This window comes from Canis lupus, chromosome 9, assembly GCF_003254725.2.
Source record: "Canis lupus dingo isolate Sandy chromosome 9, ASM325472v2, whole genome shotgun sequence".
NCBI classification, from domain to species: domain Eukaryota; kingdom Metazoa; phylum Chordata; class Mammalia; order Carnivora; family Canidae; genus Canis; species Canis lupus.
In genome coordinates this window covers 20,621,479-20,632,874 of record NC_064251.1, presented here as the reverse complement: position 1 = coordinate 20,632,874, position 11,396 = coordinate 20,621,479, and the positions used below count along the sequence as shown (strand labels likewise).

Below are 11,396 nucleotides of genomic sequence, written 5' to 3'. Positions count from 1 at the left end.
GCTGCAGCCCAGGTCCCCTTGGTATTTTCACTGGGCAATGAATCAGCACGCCCCCACCTGCAGAGCCTCTAGGAGGCCTCTGCCACCTGCCTTGACTTGTAAGCGGCCGTGTCCATCTGCAGCCGTCTGTCCCTCCTATCCACCATCCATCACTCCACACATGAATGCAGCTGCTCTGACAGTTTTACAAGCCAGACAGAAGCCCCTGCAGGAAGGGCCCTCTCTGATACCTGTTTCCTAAGTCAGTTTCCTTCGGGGCAGACGAAAACAGCTGTGGCCATTGTTGGAGGTGATCTATCTCTCCCAACAGAGCCCCTGGGTGTTGTGAGAAGCTGGCCCTCTGTGCCCCCTCCCCCAGTCCCTGACCCTCCAGCCTCCTTTTCCCCTTGCTCTGGAATGTAGGCCGTTAACCCGATCGTGGCCGGACAATTGCCTTCTCGCCCTGGATTTGGGAGAAGGCAATTCCGAGGCTCCATCCCTGGAGCTGGCGCGATGGGCGCTGGAGCCCCACCTGCCGTTGGGAGCTGCAGACCCATCCGTCGGAACCGGAGCCCGTGGGGTCCATCCGCGGAGCACTGCTGCCACCTGCTGGAGACAGAAGGAAGAGCCAGCGGCTGCAGGATGGCGAGCGGTTTTCTTTCATTTCATTGTCTTATTTGAAACTGAAGTCGTGTTAAAAGAAAAAAAGAGAAGAATCCAGTGGATTTGAGCCTCTGAAGGGTGTCCATCCTTTTGAATTATTCTTTGCCAAGATAGAGCCGTGCTCTTCACAGAATGGCTCACGGAGAACGTGCTATGATGCCATCCGCTTTTTCATTTCATGCTAATCCAGCTTTTATTTACTCACTTCAGGAGTTTGACTTTGTTCATAGTTAAACCCCCAGGGTTTTAGCTGACTTCTGTTGTGAGTACTTTAGGTTATTTCCAATGCTCCCCTATCCTCAGTAAAGATGTTATGAACTTCGTTGTATGAAATCATTTTGTAAACTTTTTGAGATCATTGTAAATTCACATGTACTTGTGAGGAACAAAACAGGGAAAATACCATGTACCGTTTACCCAGTTTCTCTCAATGGTGACATCTTGCAAAACTACAGTACAATAGAACCAGGATATTGACATCGATACAATCCACCAATCTGATTCACATCTCCCCGGTTTTACTTGCATTCATGTGCACATGCATAAGCTTGTGTGTTTCAGTCTATGCAGCTTTATCCCATGTGTAAGTTCCAGTATCCATCACAGTCAAGAAAAAGAACAGCCCTGTGACCACAAAGATCCCTTTTGTTGCCTTTTGAAAGCGGCACCTACCTTCTTCCCATGCCCTTCCTCTTCACCCCTAACCCGTGTCGTGCCACTAATCTATTCTCCATTTCCATATTAGTGTCATTTCAAAAGTGTTATATGGAATCAAATAGGGGCGCCTGGGTGGCGCAGTTGGTTAAAGAAATCTCTCTTATTGTGGCTCAGGTCATGATCTGAGAGTCCTGGGATTGGGCCCCACATTGGGCTCCCTGCTCAGCGGGGCACCTGCTTCTCCTCCCTCTGCTCCTCCCCCAGCTCTCTCATGCTCTCTCTCTCTCTCTCTCAAATAAGATCTTTTTAAAAATAAAATAAAATAACTGGAATCAAATAGTATGTAACCTTTTAGGACTGGCTTTTTTCTCTCCACGTGATTCCCTGGAGATTCATCCTGGTTGTTGCATGTATCAACAATGTGTTCCTTTTTTACTGCTGCATAATATTCCACAAAATAATTTTTAAAAGAAAACACCTTTAGGGTTATTTCCAGAAGCAAACACTGGGTCTGAGAGGGCGAACAGTTGGCTGAGTGTTGTAGGGTTGTTCTCCAGAAAGCTCATCCAGCTCCCCAGTCCCACCAGTGATGTACAAGTAGACATATGCATAAATCGGCTAGGGCTACCGGAGCAAAATACCTCAAACCGGGTAATCAAACAACAGAAATGCATTTTCTCATAGTTCTGGAGGCTGGAACCAGGAGATCAGAGTGTTGGCAAGATTGGTTCCTTGTGAGGACTTTTTTTTTATTATTGGAGTTCAATTTGCCAACATATAGCATAACACCCAGTGCTCATCCTGCCAAGTGCCCCCCTCAGTGCCCATCACCCAGTCACCCCAACCCCCACCTACCTCCCCTTCTACTACCCCTTGTTCATTTCCCAGAGTTAGGAGTCTCTCATATTTTGTCACCCTCACTGATATTTTCCCTCATTTTCTCCATTCCCTTTATTCCCTTTCACTAGTTTTTATATTCCCCAAATGAATGAGACCATATAATGTTTGTCCTTCTCCGACTGACTTACTTCACTCAGCATAATACCCTCCAGTTCCATCCACGTCGAAGCAAATGGTGGGTATTTGTCGTTTCTAATGGCTGAGTAACCTTGTGAGGAGAGTCTTGTTTCATGCCTCTGCCCTGGCTTCTGGTGCCTTTACTGGCAATCTTCGGCATTCCTTAACTAGAAAAGCTTCACCCCAATCTCTGCCTTCATCCTCACATGGTGTTCACCTGTGTGCTTGTCTATGTTCCAATTCCCCTTTCTTAAGGACATAAGTCATATTAAATTAAGGCCCACCCTAAATACCTCCTCCTCTTAACTAATTATATCGGCAACAACCCTACTTCCAAATAAGGTCACGTTCCAATGTACTTACTAGGTGTTAGGATTCAAGATACGAATCTTGGAGGGGCACAATTTGGCCCAGAATAGCGTGCATCTCCACAAGGTTGCCAACACTGGGTTTGGGCTAAATATTTTTAAATTGCATTTAATAATTTAACAGTTGTATCTAAATTTCTAGCAAGGCTGTTTTTCTATATGTTGGTTTTCATTTCTACCACGCTGCCTGTTCATACGTCCACTTGACAAACATTTAATGAAGCAAGACCTCCTGCCAGGAGCTGTGAACTCATACGTGCTCCCCTCCAGGAGCTCCTGTACAGAGGAAGAAAATAGTTCTTCAGCAAAGAAACTGGTTAGTGCCACTGAGGAAAGGTTCAGATGCATCTTTTTTTTTTAAGGGACAAAGTGTTACGAGCCTTCAGAAGGGGAGAACCGTCTCTTCTGCCTGGGGTGGATCTTGGGATCATCACAGGAAGATGTGGCATTTGGACCACACTTTGAAAGACAGGCCAAATTTGGAAAGGAAGTTATGCTTGTTTGAATCCTCAGGATTATAGAATCTTTGATCCACAAGAAGCCTCCAAAGGCATCTCTCTTCTTGGTTCTCACTCAAGCCACCAGGCTATGTAATTCATGGGAACTGAGGGTTTTCCATATTGACTGCACTTCTCTACCCAGGCTTTGCTCCCACAGGTCAGTGGGGGAAACGGAGTATCTGGATTTGGGAGTCTGATCTGATTATAGGCAGTTGTCTGCAATGAAGGACACCCAAATCAGCCTGCCTTTATTCACAGTTGAGAGCTTGTTCCCTGGAGACCATAGGGTCTTGACACAGGTGGAAAGTGGACCTCTCCTACCTATTCATTCAGCAGCTTCTCAGGGACAAAGAAGGGAGGAGTCCCAAAGAGCCTTGTCACTCACCCCGTCCTGCTTAGATGGGCTAACACTTTCCCCAGCGCTAACAGGATGGAACTTCCATGTCCTTCCTGGTAACCAGGCCCTTTGAGGGGGGTCCAACTCATCCCAGACCCTCCCCAACTGCCTCTGCCTGGAGGGACGTCTGCAAACCCTAAAGAAAAAAATGTTCGTGACACTCATTAAAAACTCGGTAAAGGGATCCCTGGGTGGCGCAGCAGTTTGGCGCCCGCCTTTGGCCGGGGGCACCGATCCTGGAGACCCAGGATCGAGTCCCACGTTGGGCTCCCGGTGCATGGAGCCTGCTTCTCCCTCTGCCTGTGTCTCTGCCTCTCTCTCTCTCTCTCTGTGTGTGACTATCGTAGATAAATAAAAAATTAAAAAAAAAAAAAAACTCGGTAAAGAGGACTCTGCTCAAGGGGGGGATTCTGGGAATAGGGGTAGGAACCTTTGCACTGGGTCTTGCAGTGGCCAAGAGGTACTGGGCTCAGCTCCGAATGCAACAGGAGCAGGGTGAGGTCAGTGCATGGAAAGTTACTAAGAGGAAACAGGAAAGGTAAGGGAGGATTCTGGCTAAACCAACCTAACCAGCCTGATTGCTGCTGAAAGCAGCCCGGGTGATGGCCTTCACTTGCGAGACGGTGGGGGTGAAGAACCCGATTAGATATTGGGGATGATGGGATGTGGAGGTTTTGGGGATGATGGGATGTGGAGGTTGGGGGGAGATTCTGACTAAAATGTGACAACAGGAAGACAAACATGGGAGTCCAAAAGTCGGGGCCTAATTGAAAAAGAGAGAATGAGTAAAGTGTGGCCCAAGAGAAGCTCTGTCCCCCATGTGTTTGGAGACTGACTTCCCTCCAAGCCCAACTGCACCTGCCTTCTGCTTCCCATTCTCTTTTTTTTTTTTAACACGTATTATTTTTTAATTAGAGTTCGATTTGCCAATAAATAGCCCATTGTCCTCTTGAATTCCTTTTCTGCCCTTTCTGCCTCTCAGGGCATCTGTCCCAGTGCTCCAATCCACCAGAAGGCCATCTAATTCCTGGGCTTTCACACTAGCTTTCTCAGAACCCCACATTTCCACAGGGATGTCTTATGGTTTTAAAAATATGTACATTTCGGAGCGACTGGGTGGTTCAGTCAGTTAAGCATCCAACTCTTGATTTCAGGTCAGGTCATGATCTCAGGGTCATGGGATCGAGCCCTGTGTTAGGCTCTGCGCTCAGTGTGGAGTCTGCTTGAGATTCTCACTCCCTCTGCCCCTCCCCCTGCCCACACACGTGAGCGTGCTCTCTCCCTCTCCAACTCTCTAAAATAAATAAAATCTTTAATAAAAAAAAGTACACCTCAGTTATTTAAAAATATAATAAAGGAAAAAAAGAGGTAAACAAACCAGAGGACTCTTAGCAATAGAGAACAAACAGGATTGATGGAGGGATGTGAATGGGGTAGGGTCTAGACAGGTGATGGGTACAAAGGAGGGCACTTGTGATGAGCACTGGGTGTTGTATGTAAGAGCTGAATCCCTGAATTTTACTCCAGAAACTAATATTGCACTGTATGTTAACTAAGTAAAATTTAAATAAAAATATAAAAACACACACATTGCTTAAATGTGGTGTGTATTTGCTTTTAATGAACTGGAGACCACCCATTCATTGTGTTGCCTCTAGGTTAAGTCATTTTATTTTATTTTATTTATTTATTTATTTATTTTTTAAATTTTTATTTATTTATGATAGTCACACAGAGAGAGAGAGGCAGAGACACAGGCAGAGGGAGAAGCAGGCTCCATGCACCGGGAGCCCGACGTGGGATTCGATCCCGGGTCTCCAGGATCGCGCCCTGGGCCAAAGGCAGGCGCCAAACCGCTGCGCCACCCAGGGATCCCCCATTTTATTTTTTTAACATTTTATTTATTTATTCATGAGAGACACACAGAGAGAGGCAGAGATGTAGGCAGAGGGAGAAGCAGGCTCCTTGTGGGGAGCCGGATGCGGAACTCAATCCCAGGACCCCAGATCACCACCTGTGCCAAAGGCAGCTGCTCAACCACTGAGCCACCCAGGCACCCTAGGATAACTCATTTTAGTGTAGACTTCCAAAACTGAATCTCTGTGCATTTGAACTTCTTATAAGTGGGTCATCAATTCAGAAGGCCATAGCTCATAGATTGTCTTTCAAAAACATAGGCTTGGGCATGCCACCCCTATAAAATTATCCTTTTTTTTTTTTTTTAATTTTTTTTTTTAATTTTTTATTTATTTGTGATAGTCACAGAGAGACAGAGAGAGAGAGGCAGAGACACAGGCAGAGGGAGAAGCAGGCTCCATGCACCGGGAGCCTGATGTGGGATTCGATCCCGGGTCTCCAGGATCGCGCCCTGGGCCAAAGGCAGGCGCCAAACCGCTGCGCCACCCAGGGATCCGTAAAATTATCCTTTTTTAAAGTAATCTCTACACCCAGTGTGTGGCTCAGACTCATGACCCAGAGATAAAGAGTTGTTCACTCTGATTTGAGCCAGCCAGGCAGCTCCTATTCCCACCCCCATAAAATTATACAAGCAAGCACAGATCAATCCTCCTTAGCTTTGAATATTGGGATGTGCTTGATACTGTGCCACAGTAACAGACAACAGAAATTAACAGGATACAAAGCAGATAAGCTGCAACTGTTATTCATAAGTCTTATTTCAACATTGTGTTCTTTATTAAAGCAGCCTGGACCTTTAAAATTAGAGTATACAGAAATCAGTACACCATACACAATGGAATGATAGGTAGCTAGTTAAACGAATGGTGCTGTAAGAAACAAATGTTTATTAAACAAAAAAGCAAAGTGCAGAACATTTTCCATGGATATCTCTATACACATATATATTTATGTGTACTTACATATTCATGCAATTTTTCTTGAAGGATATACCTGTTAATAGCGGCTTCCTCTGAAAAGAGGGATTAAAAGTCTGGGGTAGGAGACTTACCTTTTGTGATAAGCCTTTTGTATTGTTTGAATATATATATATATATATATATATATATATATATATATATAATTACCTTCTTAATTAAAAGGCTTTTAAAATTACATTTAAAAACACTTTTACCAGTTTCATATGTTAGTGTTCTGCCTCAAAATTCTATGCAAATATATAAAGATTATATTGCCAAAGAGGTTTGACAAATAACGAGTTAGACTAGTTGCCTCTGCTATGGGGAACTGGGAGAAGAGGGTTTGTTTTCTTTTGTTTTAAAGATTTTATTTAGGGGCGCCTGGGTGGCTCAGATGGCTCAGCATTTGCCTTTGTTTCTGGTCATGATCTCAGGGTCCAGGGATTGAGCCCCATGTCGGGCTCCCTGCTCAGGAGAGTCTGCTTCTCCCTCTCCCTCTGGGATCCCAATGTGGGACTTGATCCCAGGGCCTGGAGGTCATAACCTGAACTGAAGGCAGATGCTTAAGGCAGACATTTAATGGACTGAGCCACCCAGGTGCCCAAGAAAGAGGTTTTTTTGTTTTTTTGTTTTTTTTCTGTCAGGGAGAAAAGGGACCGAACTCTGAGTCTTTTTATTCAGAGAAAAAAAAAAAAAAAAAAACAGTGCTTATTATAAGGGAGATAAATGCTAATAATAATGGAGTTTAAGACATCTGAGGGCAGGGCTAGGTTTGGGGGCTGCCCGTTTGCAGGATCATTCAAACTCAAAATGCAACCTAATCATCTTCATGTGAGGCCACCATGAGACTGTCATCCCTAGTATCTCCTTTCTTAGGAACATAAATCTACTTCCCTCAACAGGATGGGGCTCTCTATTCAAGAATATTCCAGTCAATTATCCCTCAAAAAAGCTGCAATTTTTTTTTAGAAATTAAATAAATAAAAAGATTATTCTTGTCATGGGAAATTTCTGGTACTGGCAAGATGTTTAATCAACATCTACCGTGTAAATATAATCATCATGGAACTGAGAACGTGTTCGGGAGGGCTAATTTTTAGTTGACGCTATTTTTAAAAGTTAGAAAAAAGCAAACATAAGAGCATAAAGGAAAATCAGCTGTGACAAGAAGGACAAAAAAGGCCACTTCTATGTAATGTAAGACATTTATTTTGGTTACAGTTAGTGTTTTAACACTGATTTGTGATACAACAGACATTAAACTTACTTTCCTTTAAAACCAATTTAATACCTTCCGCTTTTCTATCCAGAAAACTCAATGCTTTCACAATCAAATTGCCCTGAAAGCTGACAGGAGATAAGTTAAGCTTTCAACCACTCTGCTCTCTCAAATGGAGAGGGGCTCTATTTCCAAGCAGGATAAAATCTTGACTTGGCGAGACCAGTACTGTTGGCTCTTCAGCGGGTCCTGACACCGGTCTTATGACAAAATCTCCCGAGAGGAAAGCTCCTATCTTCCTATTTTAAGATCAGTGCTTATTTTGATTAAAACATTAGCATCTTAACATTAACTTGTGACACAGAAGGCACCAACATTCCCTTTCAAACCATCACCACGGGTGGAACACAGTGCCACCTGCTGGTCATCATATTACATACCCTATGATTTCCAGGTGGTGGTAAATTCCAGGTGGGGATTCTCCAGAGAACCCTACAGAGCCAAAGGGACCTTAGAGGTCTTCTAGAGGAGTCCCCTTGTTTGACACATGGTGATCTCTGCTCTCCAGATCACTCAGAGTGGCAGGGAAACAGACCAGCCTGTGGAAAGTGTACTGCTTTAGATTTGAGAAGAAAACCATTTGGTGCTCTAATTTCACCTAAGTGGGGGTCTGCTAGTCAAAGAAAGGGATCAGGTCAGGGGAGAGGGTAAGGGCACCCTGAGTTCCTATTCCATCACCTCCCAGGGTGTAGAAAGCTGTCCAGAGACAGCTTCCACTCGCAGCTGGGCATGTGCTGGCTCTTACAATAGAATTTTATTTTACTCAAAAATTAGGAGCTAAATCTCATGAAGTAAATATAGGGTTTCTGGGACCAAAGACTACCAAGAAATCCCAAGTTATCAGCATAAAAGTAGTCCCAAAGTAAAGGCAGTAATTCTCCCAAGCGCCTTTCCTCCCTCTTGCCCCCACAAAAAGGACTTCAAGAGGTCCTGGTTAACTAGTCTAAGTAGCTGTGGCAGCTACCCTGGGGGGTGACCACTGCTTAAGTGTGGGAAGGGGAGCCCTAGCCCTAGGGCTCTTCCAGCAGTAGAACAGAAAGCTCCAACTTAGGGATGTTTCCTGGAGGAAGAGCCACATGTCACCTTCCTACTCACCACAGCCTGGCTGGTTGTACTCCATCCACAAAGTTATCTGGCTTTTGTGCACACGGGCTGGGTCAAGGGCATGTGCAGTGCACCTGGACACTCCCAGGGGCCTCCTTTCTTGAGGAGAGTAGTATGGGACAAGGAATTCAACTTCAGGGAGCAGCAAACTTGGAGCTGGGACAGCCCAGGCACCATGTTTTCAACCAGTTGGAACCCTAGTTTCTTTTTCTTAAAAGGTAACAATACATGAATAAGCTCTACCAACTTGATAGGGTTACTGAAAGGATCAAGTGAGTGTGAATGGGACAGTTCTCTGGGAACTGTGAAGTGAGGTACACAGGTCAGAGGATGGCCATTTCATTGAGGGGGGTGTATGTGGGCAGTCCGGTATCTGGAAGAGACGACAGATCCTAGTTTGTTCGGGGTGGCTGTGGTCACAGAGGCAGGGGAATGTCCAGGCTGTGCACTGCTGACCCTGCGGCAAGAGAGGCTATTACACCTCGGAGGGAGGCCCTGCGGCACCCTGCTTCTCCCTGTCTAGCCAGAAGCCCCTGGTCAACTCTGAAAAAGGCACAATCCCCACCTCAACAGGTTAATACTGCCTGAATTTAAATTTAAAAGTGAATTTTATATACCTAACAGAAGTCCTTGGCTTTTCGCTTCTGGTAAAATCCCTTTTGCAAATCCTTGCAAGTGATCCTACCACGAATTCGGGTTTATGGGAGCTTGATACACCCACCAGAATACCACCCTGCAAATATCTGGTGCTCAAAAGAAGTGTTTTATTCTGGAAACTTTTTTAGACCTCTGCGTGCTAAGAGCTGGGGGTATGGCTGAGGACTACCTCTCCGTCAGGGAACCTGAAGATGATAGGAATGCATCACTTTCCATGGTGACAATCATCTAAAGTCCTAATATGACTGGGTTTCAATCAAAACTCCTACTTTCTGACAAATGTGCGTGCACGTGTGAGCGTGAGTGCTAGTGCATTCTGACATCATCCTTTAAAAGTCCTAAAAAGGGTTGTTCTGGTTTCTTTGCTCTGCCACCAGCCAAGTCTCCATTCGGATGCTCCACTGTGTTTCATTTCTGCCTGGCTGAGTCATTTTTGCTCCCAGGGCTCCCAGATCTTTCCTGGCAGGCAGAGCCAAAAGCACTACCTCTAAGTGGGCGGGGTGAGAGCCTGCTCCTCCATCCTCTGGCTGTGCTTCTGAGACACACACCCCCCTACACACCCACACACCCACATTGGAATTGGCTAACTCCCTCCTTCTGTCCTTGAAATAGCAACGGAGACAAAAAGCAGTTAGCACGAGTGGCTTGAGCTCACCAACGCTATAATTCAGGACAAAACCTTTGCCATTCTTCAAATGGTGGGGTTTTTAAATAGGCTGGAACTTCAACACCCTGTTTTCTAAAAAAATAAAATAAAATAAAACCACGCCTGAGGCATCGCTCTTCTGAGAGCAGTCCAGGGGAAATATTCCAAAGCAGCGAATTCTGAACGCAAGCCTTCCATAGGTTCACATTTTAACAAACCTATGGACTTACAGGAGTCCTCCAGGGGAATGTCTGCCCACCTGACGGCCTCTTTGTTTGGGTCTCTTTAATCCCACTGAAATACTTAAGATGCAGTCTCTTCATGGGAGTTTCCACCCACTAACAACTGCTGGCCGGGGGACCAGCTTCAGACCTCACAATGCGCCTCTGCCTATGAGCAAAGTGTGGGCAGCTGGGAGGAGCCGGGGGAGACAGGCACGGAGGGGAGAGAGGGGCCTGCGTTTGCATAGTTCCCTTACAGGGCTCGAGGTGCTGAGGTCCCCACTCAGGAGGGGACCCCAGGGTGGGGCGTAGGGAGCCAGAGAGGGAGGCAGGGGGGCCACGGACATCAGGAGGGGCCCCACTGGGCATCTCGAGCCTTATCCTTCCACAGACCTCCTGCCTTGGGTCATCCAGGAGGAGCATGTATGTCACAGGCCTTCCCCCTCCGTGCCCCACCTCAGGGAGAAGACATCAGAAACTGTAAGCCCGGGACACACCGGAGAGCAAAATGCCTTCCTTAGCAAGCTTCTTTATACGCTCCCCAGGGGGGAGGTGGCCCAGGGCTGTGTTGGGACAGACTTGTGGGCAAGTGCCTGGTGATGCTGGGAGCAGGGTACACTGTGTTTCCTAAACATGGCGGCTTGGGACACCTCGACCAGGGCCTCCCCTGTCTGCCGCTAGAGAAGAGGCAGCGGGAGTGCCCTAGAGTTTCAATTTCCCCTCCTTGACTAGTTTGTCATTGAGCTGGCATAGCTGGGCCAGGAAACCATCGTTGGGGCCGATCTCACGGTTCTGCCTCACGATGCTCAGGGCAGACTTGACATCCATCTTCTGCCGCATCATGAGGTACGCGATAACTAGGGTTGGGGAGCGGCTGTAACCTTCCCGGCAGTGGACAAGGACCCGGCCTGAAAGAGACAGGGACGAGGGAGCGTGAGCTGGGGCCATCCCAACACAGCCCGACTCGAGTCAGAACTCTTCCGGGGGAAGCGCAAATGAAAAGTACAAGAGGCCATTGTGTACCCGCCCGGA

At 46.4% G+C, this 11,396-nt stretch overlaps 1 protein-coding gene across 1 annotated transcript in view; it reads right to left on the bottom strand.

Moving 5' to 3' along the window:
* Window positions 1–7,643: 7,643 nt before the first annotated feature.
* DUSP3 (dual specificity phosphatase 3) overlaps window positions 7,644–11,396 on the bottom strand; it is a 13,786-nt gene continuing 10,033 nt past the window's right edge. Inside the window, exon 5 of the mRNA XM_025439594.3 lies at window positions 7,644–11,272. Coding sequence (XP_025295379.1) covers window positions 11,067–11,272 — 206 coding nt within the window. The 3' untranslated portion in view covers window positions 7,644–11,066. The remainder of the gene's footprint in view (window positions 11,273–11,396) is intronic.